Below are 17,349 nucleotides of genomic sequence, written 5' to 3'. Positions count from 1 at the left end.
TTTCAACAAACTCAACACCAAAGTGCTAACATTTTTCAAAATGTCATTTTCAAAGTACTCATCTGTTCAGTGAAAAATGACATGTGAATTGTGGCTAGCAAGGCTAGACATCTATTTCTCAGATAAGGTGAATAATAGATTTTCATAGTTTTGTTTTAGCATTGAGTCAAGATTTCGAGACTTGTCTAATCATGAGTTTATTTATTTCCCCATTACAGCTAATTAAATTAATGAAGAAATAATACAATATTAAATATTGAGTTTCCCTACAGAAATATTAGAAGCATACCACTGAGAACCTTCAAGAGGATGTTTGTACACATATGAAAATAGTACATCTTGAGATAGAATGGAATAATCCAGTTTTTCTTCTGAAGAGATGGCAACAGTAATATCAAGATCACTGAACTATGAAAAAATTGCATTAGAAGGTACTAGCAGTAGTAGCACTTATAACACGTGGGTTGAACAAAATTAATAGCTTTTAATTTATTATGTTGTTATAATTAACGTGTATATTTTTGAATACTTTTCATGCAGATTCTTCTGATTTATAAAAAGTAATAGTAGAAATAGTAATTTTGCTAGAAACTGGAAAAAGAATAGACATTTTCCTGATTAAAAAAAGAATGACTCTGGTTAAAAAAAAAGAAACATGAATTTGCCATCACTGACTTGAAATATCAGCCTAAAGGTCTAGATGTGTCTATAATTAGATTTTGTAGTAAGTTCCCTTTCATCAAACCTTTTTACTTAAATTAGGTCAGACTTTTACAAAGGTAGTAAGAAAGAGTATCTGTGACAGATTTATTCAAATTCTCCACTGTTCTATTAAAATGTGCCCTTTGACCTTCCTATAGCTAGTGCTGAATAATAGTGGCCAAGCTTCCTGACTATTATTGGCAATAAGTCATACCTATTGAGATTCAAAATGGAGATAAAATATACTTCATTCATTCACTCACTCATTCATTCGTTACTCAGGGCTTGTGCTAGGTACTAGGGTGGAGCTGGGGTCAGAATTTATAAGGCAAAAGTCCATGCTCCATATTTCCAAGCTGATACGAAGATGAGACATATACTCAAGTAATTACTAATTGGTAAGTATTGGGAAAGAGAAAACAATACTCTGATAATTCAGAGAATGTATGTGAACAAATCTAGACCTTAATCCAGTGTATTTGTAAGTTAAAAATGCATCATTCGGGAGCTTCTAAGTGACTTAATAAACTGACATTTGAAAACAGGAGAATTTATGAATTCAGTGGTTAGGACATCTACCTCAAACTCAATTTCTCAATTCTAGCCTTGGTTTATTTCAGAATTCTGCTTTCCTTTCTGTCCAACAGAATTATTTTTAAGGACAGAATGGGAAAATAAGTCTTGACTGGGATCAATTACATCAATTTCCTTTAAAGATTTAAAAAGATGCATAGATTTCAAATATAGTAATATACATGCTTTCTGATTATAAAAGTAAAACAAGCTCATTGTTATAAGTTCAGACAAAAAAGGAGGTGAAAACTAAATTTACAATGCTGCCATCCAAAGATTAAACTGTGCTAATTTTATCAGATTAAATAGAAAATATAGGATATTCAATGAACATACTATCTTATAATGAATATTCTACACTTAATTCAAGGAAAAAAGTCTGTTCATCATGTACTTACGACTGTGTTCTTGTGAAATCTAACAGATGCATACTTGACATACAGTATCACAAAAAACTTTTGAGTGTAATGCCATGAACAAGAAGAATTGTAAACTAAAACTGTTCCACCAGAATGTTGAATAACTGCTAAATTTGAAAATACACCAGAATAAAAAAAAAATTTCTGGCTCAGAATACTTGCCAAAATTGCTCAAAACCCTAATGAAGGAATGTTAGTATATTAAAAGTGTGAAGTATCCAAAAAAGATTACTCTGGACAACTGGGATTTATAGGCAAAAAAAATAAACATTGAAAAGAGGGAATACTAGCAGGATGTACAGAGCAGAGGTTTCCAATCTTCCTTCTCAGCACCATTTGTATCTCAGTAATATTTTAGTGTTGCCTCAAAGTCAAAGAAAATAGCTAACAATTCTGTTAATTACATGGTTCAGTTCAGTTCAGTTCTGTTGCTCAGTTGTGTCCGACTCTTTGCGATTCCATGAACCGCAGCACGCCAGGCCTCCCTGTCCATCTACACTCAAACAATTTAATAAATAAATATATATATATATATACATATGTCTTAGTAATTTAGTGGCCATCAAAAAAATAATATCCACCTATTAAAAGAAATGGATTTTTATTTCATTTTTAAATAGCCACAGCTGGGTTGGTACAGTCTAGTAATGGTGGGTATATTTTATCCCACTGCCCTATTGTCACTACACTCACTCCTAAATAAATGGTTGTCTTTGAAAGATTTGATACCTCTGATGTTCATTGGAAGGACTGATGCTAAAGCTGAAACTCCAATACTTTGGCCACCTCATGCGAAGAGTTGACTCACTGGAAAAGACTCTGATGCTGGGAGGGATTGGGGGCAGGAGGAGAAGGGGACAACGGAGAATGAGATGGCTGGATGGCATCACCGACTCTGTGGACATGAGTTTGAGTGAACTCCGGGAGTTGGTGATGGACAGGGAGGCCTGGCGTGCTGTGATTCATGGGGTTGCAGAGTCAGACACAACTGAGCGAATGAACTGACTGACCGACTGACTGATGTGCAAACTTCTGATCTTTTTATTACAGAGCATGTAAATCCAACTTGGGATATATAATATACATTAATTCAGTTCAGTTCAGTTCAGTCGCTCAGTCGTGTCCGACTCTCCGCGACCCCATGAATTACAGCACGCCAGGCCTCCCTGTCCATCACCAACTCCCGGAGTACACTCAAACTCATGTCCACAGAGTCGGTGATGCCATCCAGCCATCTCATTCTCCGTCGTCCCCTTCTCCTCCCGCCCCCAACCTTTCCCAGCATCAGAGTCTTTTCCAATGAGTCAACTCATCGCATGAGGTGGCCAAAGTATTGCAGTTTCAGCTTTAGCATCAGTCCCTCCAATGAACATCCGGATTGATCTCCTTTAGAATGGACTGGTTGGATCTCCTTGCAGTGTAAGGGACTCTCAAGAGTCTTCTCCAACACCACAGTTCAAAAGCATCGATTCTTCGGCGATCAGCCTTCCTCACACATTAATTACATGCAGCCAAAAGGAATTATCCTCTTATGCATGGAGTCGCATGGAACGTTCATGCCACTGGTTAACAGGTCCCCATAGAGCCATCTCAGACTCTCCTATATTCCTATCCATATAAGTGCTTGTTACAATAAATAAGCCTACAGTCTACCTTTATAACAAATAATCCCATAATTAAACATATAATCTAAAAAGTGGCTGAATATTACTTGCAAATGGAATAAAAGATATGTATTTTAAACAATCTTTTGTTAAAGCAAAGAAGAAACAACAGAGCCCTCTTGGCTTATAAAATAATCTGTCAAAGTAATTCTAAAAAGATCCTGTGGCAGGCAGAATAATGTCCCCTCCTTCCCCTAAAAGATATTCATGTGTTAGATCCTGGAATCTGTGAATATGTTAACATGGCAAAAAAGGATTCAGGCTGCAGATGGAATTAAGGATACTAATCAGCTGACTTTAAAACTGGAAGATTATCTTGGATTATCCAGGTAAACCCAATGTAATCACAAGTATCCTTAAAAGTGGAAGGAGGCAGAATATGATATTCAGAGGGAAGGAAGGAACAAACGATGAAGGAAGGAATGATTTGTAAGGAAGAAACAGATGATGCAGTATGAGGACTTGACCTGCTATTGCCAGCTTTACAGACAGAGGAAGGGAGCCACAAGTGAAGGGATGTAGGCAGCCTCTAGAAGTTAGAGAAGGCAAGGAAACAAATTCTTCCCTAGAGTCTGCCCACAATTTGACTTTAGCCGAGTGAGATTCAAGCTCACTTCTCACTTACAGAAATGTAAGATAATAACTTTGTGTTGCTTTTTTAAAGTCACTACATTTGCGGTATGGTTTTTCCAGTAGTCATGTATGGATGTGAGAGCTGGACCATAAAGAAGGCTGAAGGCCAAAGAATTGACACTTTTGGACTGTGGTGCTGGAGAAGACTCTTGAGAGTTCCTTGGACTGCAAGATCAAACCAATCAATCTTAAAGGAAATCAACCCTGAATATTCATTGGAAGGAATGATGCTGAAGCTGAAGTTCCAATACTTTGGCCACCTGATGTGAAAAGTTGACTCACTGGAAAAGACCCTGATGCTGGGGGAATTTGTGGGCAAGTGGAGAAGGAGCAACAGAGGATGAGATGGTTGGATGGCATCACCGAATCAATGTACATGAGTTTGAGGAAACTCAGGGAGTTAGTGATGGACACAGAAGCCCGGCATGCTGCTGTTCATGGGGTCGCAAAGAGTCAGGCATGACTTAGCAACTGAACAACAACATTTGAGGTAACTTATTAATAGCAGCCATGGAAAGATTAATATAGATTCCCAAATGAAACTAATAACAATCAGAAACAACTGCAGTTATAAATGTTTCAGGTCAACTGGATGAGCTAATAATATGTAAATTGCCAATATTGCATTCCTTGGCTAACCTCACCAAGAAAAAAAAGAGAGGACTCAAATAAAATCAGAAATGGAAGAGATGTTATAATTGATATCAGAAACACAAAGGATAAGAGACTACTATGATACAATTATAAAAACAGACAACCTAGAAGAAATGGGTAAATTCCTAGAAATATACAACCTACCAAGCCTGAATCATGATGTAATAGAAAATCTGAACAGATCAGTTGCTAGCAAAAACGACTGGATCAATAATCAAAAACCTCTCAACAAACAAAAGTCTATGACCAAAAGCCTTCACTAGTGAATTCTACCAAACTTTCAAAGGAGAACTAACACAATTCCTTTTCAAACTTGTCCAAAAAATAGAAGAGGGGGAAATTTCTAAATACATTTTAAAAGGCCAACATCACCCTGATACCAAAACCAAACAAGGATGCCACAAAAAAAGAAAATTACAGACAAATATCCCTGCTGAATACAGATGCAAAAACCCTCAACAAAATATTAGTAAACCAAATTTAACAATAAATTAAAATGATCATAAACCATGATCAAGTGGGATTTATTCGAAGAATCCAAGACTGGTGCAACATCTGCAAATCAGTTAATGTTAACCACCATGTTAACAAAATGAAGAGTGAAAAACCATGTGGTCATCTTGATAGAGAGAGAAAAAGCACTTGACAAAATTCAACATCCATTTATGATGAAAACTTTTAACAAAGAGGGTATAGAGAGAATGTATCTCAACGTAACAAAGGCTATATATGACAAGATCACAGTTAACGTAAAAAGCTGAAAGTCTTTCCTGTAAGATCAGGAACAAGTCAAGGATGCCCACTCTCCCCACTTTTATTCAACATAGTATTTGGAAGTCCCAGTCACAGCAATTGGGCAAGGAAAAAAAAGGCATCCAAACAGGGAAGGAAGAAGCAAAACTGACACTATCTGCAGATGACATGATATTATCCATAGAAAATCCTGAAGACGCCACCAAAAAACTGTTAGAACCAATAAATTTAGTAAAATTGTAGGCTACAAGATCAACACAAAACCCTGCATTTCTCTACACTAGTAATAAACTATCTGAACAAGAAAAGAGGAAAAAATCCCATTTACAATTATAACAAAAGAATAAAATATCTAGGAATAAGTTTAACCAAGGAGGTGAAAGGTCTGTATACTGAAAACTGCTGCTAAGTCACTTCAGTCATGTCCGACTCTGTGTGACCCCATAGACGGAAGCCCACCAGGCTCCCCCGTCCCTGGGATTCTCCAGGCAAGAACACTGGAGTGGGTTGCCATTTCCTTCTCCAATGTGTGAAAGTGAAAAGTGAAAGTGAAGTCGCTCAGTCATGTCCGACCCATAGCGACCCCAAGGACTGCAGCCTACCAGGCTCCTCCATCCATGGGATTTTCTCGGCGAGAGTACTGGAGTGGCTTGCCATTGCCTTCTCCGATACTGAAAACTACATGACATTAATTAAAGAAACTGAAGAAGACCCAAACAAGTGGACAGATAGTCCGTGCTCATAGACTGGAAGAATAACTATTGATAAAACATCCATACTACCCAAAGCAATGTACAGATTCAATGCAATAGCTATCAAACTTCCAATGGCATTTTTTACAATCTAAATAGAACAAACAATCCTAAAATTTGTGAGGAAATGCAGAAGATCCTGGATAGCTAAAGCAATCTTGAAAAAAGGAACAAAGCTGGAGGCATCACATGCCCTGATTTCAAACTATATAACAAAGCTAAGGTAATTAAAATAGTATGGTACTGGCATAAAAATACAGACACAGATCAGTGGAACAAAACAGCCCAGAATAAAACCTGTACACTTACAGTCAATTAATTTACAACAAAAAAGCCAGGAATATATAATGGAGAAGAATAGCCTCTTCAATAAATGATATTGGCAAAACGGTACAACCACAAGGAAAAGAATGAAATTGGATCACTATCTTACACCATATGCAAAAATTAACACAAAATGAATCAAAGATTTGAATCCATAAAACCTTGAAATCATAACTTGAATCCATAAGACCTGAAACCATTAAACTCCTAGAATATAAAAGAGACAGTAAGCTCCTCGACACAGGTCTTGGCAATAATTTTTTGATTCTGACACCAAAAGAACAACAGTGAAAATTAACAACTGAGACTACATCAAATTAAAAAGCTCCTGCACAGCAAAGGAAGCTATCAACAAATGAACAGGCAACCTACTGAATGGAAGAAAATAATTGCAAACCATTTATCTGATAAGGGGCTAATATCTAAAATATACCAAGAATTCATACAGTTCAGTACTAAAAAGCAGACAATGCAATAAAAAAAAAAGCAGACAATGCAATAAAAAATGGGCATAAGATCTGAACACTCATTTTTCCAAAGACATACAGATGGCCAGTTCAGTTCAGTTCAGTCGCTCAGTCGTGTCCGACTCTCTGCGACCCCATGAATCACAGCACGCCAGGCCTCCCTGTCCATCACCAACTCCCGGAGTACACTCAAACTCATGTCCACAGAGTCGGTGATGCCATCCAGCCATCTCATTCTCGGTCGTCCCCTTCTCCTCCCGCCCCCAACCTTTCCCAGCATCAGAGTCTTTTCCAGTGAGTCAACTCGTCGCATGAGGTGGCCAAAGTATTGCAGTTTCAGCTTCAGCATCAGATGGCCAACAGACATGTAAAAGAAACTCAGTATCATTAATCATCAGAGAAACATGAATCAAAATCGCAATGAGATATCACTCCACACCTGTCAGAATGGCTATCACCAATAAGATAAGAAATAAGAAGTTTTGGTAAGGACGTGTAGAAAAGCAAACCCTGTGTACTGTTGGTGGGGATGCAAATTAGTGCAGCCACTATGGAAAACAGTACTTAGGTTCCTCAAAAAACTAAAATTAGAACTACCATTTGATCCAGCAATCTCATTTTTTATCTGAGGAACTGAAATGATTAGCTCAAAAGGATATCCACAGTCCCATGTTCATTGCAGCATTATTTATAGTAGCCAAGATATGGAAGCAACCTAATCCTAACAATGGGTAAATTGTGGAATATATATGCAATAGAATATTACTCAGGCATAAAGAACAAAATCTTACCATCTGTGACATGTTTTAATCTTGAGGATATTATGCTAAGTGAAGTAAGTCAGACACAGAAAGACAAATACTGTATGATCCCTCTTATATGTGGAATTAAAAACAAACAAAAAAACAAAAACCAAAAAAAACCAAGCTCACAGAAACAGAGAACAGACTGGTGGCTGCAAGAGGTCAGGGGTGGGAGAAATAGTGAACTTTTTTTTTTTCATTCTGTTTTTACTTTATATAGATTGAATAAAAAGTTTTTAAAAGCTTAAATATAAAATAAACCTATAGGTGCTCATTCAAAGAATTTTACTGGTGTGTACTTGAAACATAGCTTTTTGCCTTTGTTCATTTTCCTTCCTGTTTAACAATGATGTAATGGCTATACAGAAGATAAAAATTTTTGTATTATGCTCTGATATGACTTTCCAAGCTATGTAAGCTTAGGCAAAATATTATACATTTCCAAATGCAAAATACCAATGGGAATATTTTCAGTTCCTTCTTAGATGGGATTATGGTCTGTCGGCTGGACAAGGGAGACCTTTTCTGTATATCTAACAAGTAGTTATGACCAACCTAAATAGCATATTAAAAAGCAGAGACATTACTTTGTCAACCAAGGTCCATCTAGTCAAGGCTATGGTTTTTCCAGTGGTCATGTATGGATGTGAGAGTTGGGACTGTGAAGAGAGCTGATCACCGAAGAGTTGATGCTTTTGAACTGTGGTGTTGGAGAAGACTCTTGAGAGTCCATCGGACTGCAAGGAGATCCAACCAGTCCATTCTAAAGGAGATCAGTCCTGGGTAGGACTGATGCTGAAGCTCCAATACTTTGGCCACCTCATGCGACGAGTTGACTCACTGGAAAAGACTCTGATGCTGGGAGGGATTCGGGGCAGGAGAAGAAGGGGACGACAGAGAATGAGATGGCTGGATGGCATCTCCGACTCGATGGGCATGAGTCTGAGTGTACTCTGGGAGTTGGTGATGGACAGGGAGGCCTGGCATGCTGTGATTCATGCGGTCGCAAAGAATCAGACACGACTGAGCGACTGAAATGAACTGAACAATTGATTATGGAAAAAGCCCTACTGTCAGTGTATATATGCTTTTATAAGCTGAAAATATTCATTCAAAATTCAAAGCAGTCTGTGTTTACCTGTGGTTAAAGGCAGGTGTGTGATGCTGTTCAAACAGGTCAGGGTAAACCACGTGGATGAGAGTGTAGCCCCAGAAAACAGGAGGAGCAGAATTAGTTTCAGCATACCCCTGATAAAATCTGCAAACCTGAAAAGAAACAATGTATTAATCCTAGCCTGATTTTTAAAATACTCTTTACATCAATGACACACTTTCATTAAACAATAATATCTTGAAAAATTTCAATGCATTCTTTTAAAAGTTTTTATGCTTTTAAAAACTGATAACATTTTATGTGTTTGTGTGCATGAGTATCTGTATGTGATAAATGTTGCTCTGTGATTTTTTCCATTTATAAAAAACATAAAATGTGATCTCTATTATGTATATATTAATGTTACAGGATAGATTCTTAGTTTTTAGTTGCCACTTTTACTTTCTTTATATATTTTTCTATAATTTCCAAACATCCTACAATGAGTACAAAATATCCTAGTCTTAGAAAATGGGCCAACGTTGATAAAAACTTACAAAGACAGCTCTCCCAAAATTCAAAGTCACTTAGAGCCAAATATAAATCCTTACATCAGAGCCTGTGGGGTCCTTCCTATGTGATCTGGTTTCTGCCTCCACTTTGCCTTTGCCTTACTGTTCTTCACTTGCACAGCCCTGCTTCTGCTTCTCCTACATACGAAGGTTGTTTCCCATGGCAGCTGTAGCTTCTGCCCGTCCTGGAACGCTGGCATTTCCAGACTGTCACATGACTTACTCCTACTTACTCCTTAGGTCATTCAGGTCTCAGTTCAGGAAGGCTCTCCATGCTCATGGAGAAAGCCCTCCCCAACCCGTCCTCACACTCTTTATTTTCTCCACAGTATTTATTGAAATATCTCTTGCTTTTGCATTTATTGTTTTTCTTCCCTATCAGACTGTAAGGTTTGTAAGAGCAAGAACATACCTCTAGAATGGTGCATTTATTCTACAAAATTTGTTCATAATGTTTCATAGCATTTTAAGTTCTCAAAAATCCTTTGTCTTGAATTAACATGAAATTCCTGGTAGAGATACTTACTATTTAGTCATGACCAAAAACCTGTCCATTTGCCAACTGTTTTTGCTTATCTGCTGATGAACCACTGACTGTATAAGCACAACTGTCTGGCTCTGCCTGTACACAACTTACTCTGTCCTTCAGAATTGTTCCTACTGTACAAAAACTGATCCTATCACAAATATAACATTTACCATGTTTTCTCTTTGCTTTTGTAAAATAGATTTTAATTTCTATTGTAATGATATGACTTGCAATATTCTCTTTCATTTTGCACTTATTTGACATGACGTGGTTAATCTTGTTTGTAAAGTGTTATCTAGACTAAAACGACTTCCTATGAGAGCTGATGCCATCTTTTGGCGGGAAAAATGGATGCACCTTTGCCTGGTGACTGGTTAGTTCTCGCCTATGAAAGTTGACAAAAAGAAAATTCTTATGTACTCTGAAAAATGTTTCACAGCTTGATGGAAATGCTCCTCAAGAAAATTCAAAAGCTTTGTTTTAATTCTATGCTCATTACTTTTTTGGTTTATATTGAGTGATGTGGCATGAACTTACTGCTGAGATAGGCAGATGGCTGGTATGAGAGAATAAAACAGTTTTTGGGTACAACCAGTGGAGTAAAGTTGAACAGTTAGTAAGTTTTTCAGGGCCTGATCGCATAAGACTAAACTGACCACTCTGGTCCACCAATTTTGGAGACCCAGTCCTTTCAAATGGGCTAATACCATCAAAGTGTACTGTTAAGACCAAAGTAGTACCTTTAGTATTAACCTTTAGTAGTGTGTGAAAACGAAAGTGTTAGTCTCTCAGTTGTGTCTGACTCCTTGCAATGCCATGGACTGTAGCCTGCCAGGCTCCTGTGTCCATGTAATTCTCCACCAGGGGGATCTTCCCTACGCAGGGATCGAACCTGGGTCTTCGGCATCACAGGCATACTCTTTACCATCTGAACCACCAGGGAAGCCCAACCTTTAGTAACATAATCACACACATGAAAAAACAGCCACCTAAAGCACTCATGTCTATAAGGAGATTCCATTCTAAGGACCCCAAAAAGGCTGTTTGGAATATAATTTAAAAACTGATTGTAGGCTTAGGAGATATTACAATTGACTTTGGATTCCAGAGTAAGGGCTGTACTTTTTTAAAATTTCCATTTCAACAATTTAAAAACAGAAATGTCCTCATTCTAATTTTTCCCTCTAGTTCTATTTCCATAAAGTTAAAATTAAGGGTTTGTAGAAAAAATACAGAGAAAGGCACATATAAGATGTCATTTCTGATACATAATGTGTCCCTCTTTGACCAATGTGATGCTCAGAAAAGGATTTGGTAAATGATGACTCACTATCTTTGGTTTGGAGATTTAATTAGAAAAAATAGATAGGATTCTTATCAAAAGTGATAGTATCAGTGCAGTGATGTCATACAAATAGCTGTGCTCATATTCTTCTTTAGCTTTTTGATTTTATTATATTTCCTAACTTATAAAAACCTCAGAAAAAGTGACTTAGAAATAAGAGTCAATTTACTCTTTTATTAGCCCAGAAACACTATGCAAACTGTAAGGTCTAGATATAATATTATCCTGTGTCAACTATGTTTAAGTATTTAGACAGTTAGGTGCTTCACGTATCTTACTTGATTTCCCCAAATATGTAGTTAGATTCTTCCCTTCCTGGTAAAGTTGATTACCCAATTTTGTTTTTGATTAAACAGGGTAAAATGATTTGGAAAGTGAATGAATATTATCTCACTGGAAACACCAAGAGTAGTTTTACAGGTAGTCACCTACATGAGTGACATTTTCATTCTTTTTCTTTTAGAATAAATGAGATTTTCCCCTTATTCTGACTCATTCTAAAAATGTGTTGTCATATTGCATTAACATTAAAGAGAGTTTGATGAAACTCAGTCTTTATGGGCATTTTTCATCAAAATGGGATAACCATAGGGTCATACTTGTCAAAAAAGACAAGAAATAAATATTTGCTAATCAGGATACTGACTTTTCAAGGAAAATTCTAGATATGCTCTTATGAATGATTCTCTTCAATTCTTTTCCACTTCTGGTAACTATAAATCTGCCTTTATTATTGTATCATCTTTCCTTGAGTCCCATTTGTAGATGCTGTTCTTTAAAAATATGGAAAGAGGAAGCTTAATACATTGGAAATACATCTCTAGTCTCCACGAACATTTTACAGTGGACTCCTGAGAAGGTTTCTTGTAGCAGCAAATTCTACCTACTGCATGTGGATTTTCTTATACCCTGAACAAGCGTCCTTTTTTTGACTTCTGCCTGTTTTCAGTTCAGTTCAGTTCAGTCGCTCAGTCATGTCCGACTCTCCGATACCCCATGAATCGCAGCACGCCAGGCCTCCCTGTCCATCACCAACTCCCGGAGTTCACTCAAACTCATGTCCACAGAGTTGGTGATGCCATCCAGCCATCTCATTCTCGGTCGTCCCCTTCTCCTCCCACCCCTAACCTTTCCCAGCATCAGAATCTTTTCCAGTGAGTCAACTCGTTGCATGAGGTGGCCAAAGTATTGCAGTTTCAGCTTTAGCATCAGTCCTTCCAATGATGTTAATGTTTATCTAGGGTAGCTGAGTTTCCCTTTGGGCTTTTTTTTTATTCTGCTCGCTCACATGTTTACTGTAAAATATTCTCACCTTGCCATAGCTATTCCAACAACACAGCCTCCAACTATGGACCAAAATCCAATCCAACCAGCATCTACCTGTTAAGAAAGTGGCAGACACATTTAATACAAGATCATCATGTTGCAGTTTAGAAGGCATGGAAAAAATCGTCTTTAATCAGTATGTTAATTTAAGAAAATGAATCAAAAGAAAGGATTCATGTGTGACTAGTTAATACAAACTTATCTAAATAAATACCAGGAAACTACTAGGCAATAATTAAGTGCTAAAATGTCTGGTACAAGGCAAAATGTATTAAGAGAACACAGATGAGTGGGGGAAAAAGAGGGGAGAGGGTGGGAGAGAGAGAGAAAACAGGTTGAGTACCTGAGGAGACAAAGAATTTGAGCTGGATTTCAAATGGACAGCTCGTTCTACTCAAGAAAACATTTCTAGCCCTGTCATTTACTAGCTTTGTGACTCTGGGCAAATTAGGTCTTCTTACCTGTAACATGGACATGAGTTAACTTGCACACAAACCGTAAGATCACCAGTCAACATACAGGAAGTGCTCAATAAAGGTTAGAGCTGTGGTTGTTACCTGATGATGTTTCTGCGTCATCTAACGTCTCGTCTCTTCCCTACCTTCAGGGACAAACTTACTCAGAGCAATCTACAAATGCTGCCTACGTTTCCTAATCACTCATGTAGCTTTAACTCTTACTATGACTTGGTTTCTGTCTCAAAGCACACCCCATGTCTCAGTTTTCTCATTAGTAGGATGGGGATAATGAGGGTTTTTCTGAGAATTAAATAAGTTAATCAATGCAAAGTACCCAATACCTGTTAGTTGTCAATATTTGACATTCCATGTGTTCTGAACAATACTGGTGCATTTTGTCTTCTTTTCCTCCTTCCCCATCATGGGCATCACAATTGCTTATTTTCTTATTTTGTACTTCTGGACTCCCGTACTAGCAATCTTTTTGCCCGCTATTTCCAGAATAATTATTTCAATCATTCCACTTCCCAGCTCAGAAACAGTTACTGGCTTTCTTTGTGGTTATAGGACAAAGTCCAAACTTGCCCTGGCACTTGGGAGCTACCCAAACTAAATTGTATCTCTTATTATGTTTCTAGTCATATTTTTCATTACACATGTGACAGAACTGGTCAGCTGTCCACCAAAATATATTATATCTTATCCTGCAGGGCATTTAGCTAGTTTACATGTTCTAGCCCATATTCAGCTACATGGGACACATGACTAAGTAAGTTCTCATTAATGGAAGTGGAAAAAAGTGAGGTGTGCCATCTCTAGGCTAGAACCTAGAAGGCAACTGTATGCCTCCTCCAATGCTTTCTTTCCCTCTTTGCCAGCTGGAATCTGGACGGTCAGTCATCTTCACCCATGCATATAATGCAAGGCGCTAGGAGATAGAAGAGCTTCAAAGTGGAAGCGACCTAGGTGTCTAAATCAGTGTAAGCAAGAGAGCAATCCAAACTGTGAACAACTGTCCTAGATTATTAGGTAAACTGTCCTAGATAGCTATGTGAATGAGAAACAAATGTCTTCTTCAGTCTCAGAATTTTGGGATTCTTAGCCTACTCTTAGTATTACAATAACTTTACACAAATCTTGCTCTACCAGTGTCTGGTGCCAGAAGCAAAGATAAATGTTCCCTGGAGAAAAACAACACCAGAAACTTAAATCATCTCTACATTTTTTCTTTCATACTACTGGCATGTGGGGCAAGAGAATTCTCTGTTCTTCAGAACTGCCCCTCTTCTTGAATTTAGCATTTATTAACACTATGGACTGAGGCCTGTTATAGTATGAAGTTCCCATAAACATTCTTATCTATCCTCTAGGTCACTGGGGTCCTGAATCAGGTGAAGAACCACTGTGTATCTGACTGTACTAACCCTGGTCCTCTCAGGCCGTTTTCTGGTTTCTCTATTCATGATATTTGCTTTAGTTAGTAACATCCTCCCCAATAATTAATTAATTTTTTCTTTGCTTGAATTTAATTAATTAATTTTGGAGTGTCCAAATTAATTGGTGGGTGTCTATGTGTCCACCAACCCAGAAGATCTGTTTTTAATTTTAAATTTCATTTTATTTAATACCTGGTATGATTCATAGTCTCTGTATCTCTTAAGAGTTTGTACAGAGAGACACTTGGAAGGGCTTCTCAGGCTTTGTAACATGAATCATAAGATCTACAAAATCAGCATCATCTGAATGGGTGCTACACTTTTCCTTCCTGAAGCTGAGTATGCTTGGAATACTTGCCATCCAGAAAGAGAGGAAATTAAAAGGTTTTCTCCTTATAGTAAAGATACACTAGGTAACTTGGGTTAATTTTCTGGTTGCAAAGCAGAAAATCTGGAGTGGGAAATATGTCTGAAGGCAGTAGAGAGTCAAGAAAGTAATTCATAATTCTGGAACCATGATATAAGATGAGAAGGAAGCCCAGGTATTTGGGGGCACTTTTTCCTTAGGGGTGTGTCTACTGATTTCAGAAAAGGTAGCTAAGGGGCTGAAAAACTCCTGACAGCCTCATGAATCTAGGAAGAAAAAAAAGAGTGAGTTTGAGGCCTGCTCTTAGGTGGTTGGCCTTGTAGAAAACCCCAGGCTTTAGCCAGGGACTATATCTAACAGCAGGTTTCCCTGGTGGCTTAGCTGGTAAAGAATCTGCCTGCAATGCAGGAGACTGGGGTTCAATTCCTGGGTCAAGAAGATCCCCTGGAGAAGGAAATGGCAACCCACTCCAAAATTCCTGCCTGGGAAATCCCATGGACGGAAGGAGCCTGGCGGGCTACAATAAATGTGGTCGCAAGAGTCAAATACGACTTAGCAACTAAACCACTACCATGCCTAAGAGTGGTGTAAATAAGAAATGGAACTTTAAAAAAAAAAGAAAAAGAAAGAAATGGAAACATATTCTGAGGGACTAAAACTCAGTTTTAAATGATCTCAATTCTTGAAACTGGATCCTTAGACTCCTAAGAAAAAACATAAGTACTTTCTAGAGGAAAAGAACACCATTTCAAGCTTAAGTTATCACTACAACTTTTCATATACTATGTTGAGCACTCAGTCAAAAATAACTGAACACATAAGAAAACATGAATGAATATCACAAATATAAAGAGGCCTACAAGGGATCTAGATAAAGGGATTAGGAAATATAGACTTCAAATAACTATTTTTAATAGTTTCAAAAGCAATAAAAGACAAGATCAAGCATTTCTACAGAAATTTGGAAACTATGAAAAAGCATCGAATAAAAATTTTATAACTTAAGAACATAATAGTTGAAATTAACTCATAGGTGAGTTTAACAGCATATTAGAGTTGAAAACTGAAATTATAAGTTGGAAGAAAAGCTAGGTAAAATATTCAGTTTGAACAGAGAAAGGCAAAGGATAGAAAATTCAGAACAGAGAGTAAAAGACATAGGAAAGAAGTGTGAAAGTAGAACACATATGGTTAGAATTACTGAAGGAAAGAGAAAGAGAAAATGAAACATAAGCTTTGAAGGGACAATGGCTAAGAATTTTTGAAACTGATGAGACATCAAGCCATAGATTCAAGAAGTCCTACAAACCTTGAGCAGAATAAATGTGTTTCATTTTGAATTGTTTTTTTCAGTTCAGTTCAGTTGTTCAGTCATGTCCGACTCTTTGCGACCCCATGAACTGCAGCATGCCAGACCTCCCTGTTCATCACCAACTCCCAGAGTCCACCCAAACCCATATCTATTGAGTCAGTGATGCCATCCAACCATCTCATCCTCTGTTGTCCCCTTCTCCTCCTGCCCTCAATCTTTCCCAGCATCAGGGTCTTTTCCAATGAGTCAGCGCTTCGCATCAGGTGGCCAAAGTACTGGAGTTTCAGCTTCAACATCAGTCCTTCCAATGAACACCCAGGACTGATCTCCTTATTACCTATTCTTATTTTTTACATTGAAGCATACTTGATTTACAGTATTATATGAGTTTCAGGTGATTCAGTATTTTTACAGTTTCAGTTCAGTTCAGTCGCTCAGTCGTGTCCAACTCTCTGAGACCCCATGAACCACTGCATGCCAGGCCTCCTTGTCCATCGCCAACTCCCGGAGTTCACTCAAACTCATGTCCATCGAGTCGATTATATTCCACTAAAAGTTATTACAAAATAATGGCTCTAATTCCCTGTGCTATAAAATATATCCTGTTGATTACCTATTTTATACATAGCAGTATTTCTTAGTCCCATACCCCAATTTATTTCTCCCCATTTTCTTCTTCCTTTTGGTAACCACTAGTTTGTTTTCTATATGTGAGTCTGTTTCTGTTTTGCATATACATTCATTTGTAATATTTTTTTGATTCTGCATATAAGTGATCTGACTTACTTCACCAAGCATAATATTATCTAGGTATATCCATGTTGTTGCAAATGGCAGAATTAATTCTCTTTTGTGGCTGAGTAATACTCCGCCGGGCTTCTCTGGTGGCTCAGAGGTTAAAGCGTCTGCCTCCAATGCAGGAGACCCGGGTTTGATCCCTGGGTTGGGAAGATCCCCTGGAGAAGGAAATGGTAACCCACTCCAGTATTCTTGCCTGGAGAATCCCATGGACGGAGAAGCCTGGTAGGCTACAGTCCACGGGGTCGCAAAGAGTCGGACACGACTGAGCGACAGAACGGAACGCAATACTCCTCTGTGGGCCTCTCAGGTGACTCAGTGGTAAAGAATCTGCCTGCAAAGCAGGAGCTGCAGAAGACGTGGGTTTGA

At 37.9% G+C, this 17,349-nt stretch overlaps 1 protein-coding gene across 1 annotated transcript in view; it reads right to left on the bottom strand.

The window, feature by feature from the left end:
* SLC49A4 (solute carrier family 49 member 4) overlaps positions 1-17,349 on the bottom strand; it is an 89,968-nt gene that overhangs the window by 16,028 nt on the left and 56,591 nt on the right. Inside the window, exons 6-7 of the mRNA XM_055394839.2 lie at positions 12,596-12,663; positions 8,883-9,010 (exon numbers count right to left, since the gene is read on the bottom strand). Coding sequence (XP_055250814.2) covers positions 8,883-9,010; positions 12,596-12,663 — 196 coding nt within the window. The remainder of the gene's footprint in view (positions 1-8,882; positions 9,011-12,595; positions 12,664-17,349) is intronic.

This window comes from Moschus berezovskii, chromosome 1 (genome assembly GCF_049115385.1).
Source record: "Moschus berezovskii isolate FMDL1 chromosome 1, NW_MosBer_1.0, whole genome shotgun sequence".
In the NCBI taxonomy this organism is placed as follows: Eukaryota; Metazoa; Chordata; class Mammalia; order Artiodactyla; family Moschidae; genus Moschus; species Moschus berezovskii.
This window is presented reverse-complemented; position numbering and strand designations above follow the sequence as displayed.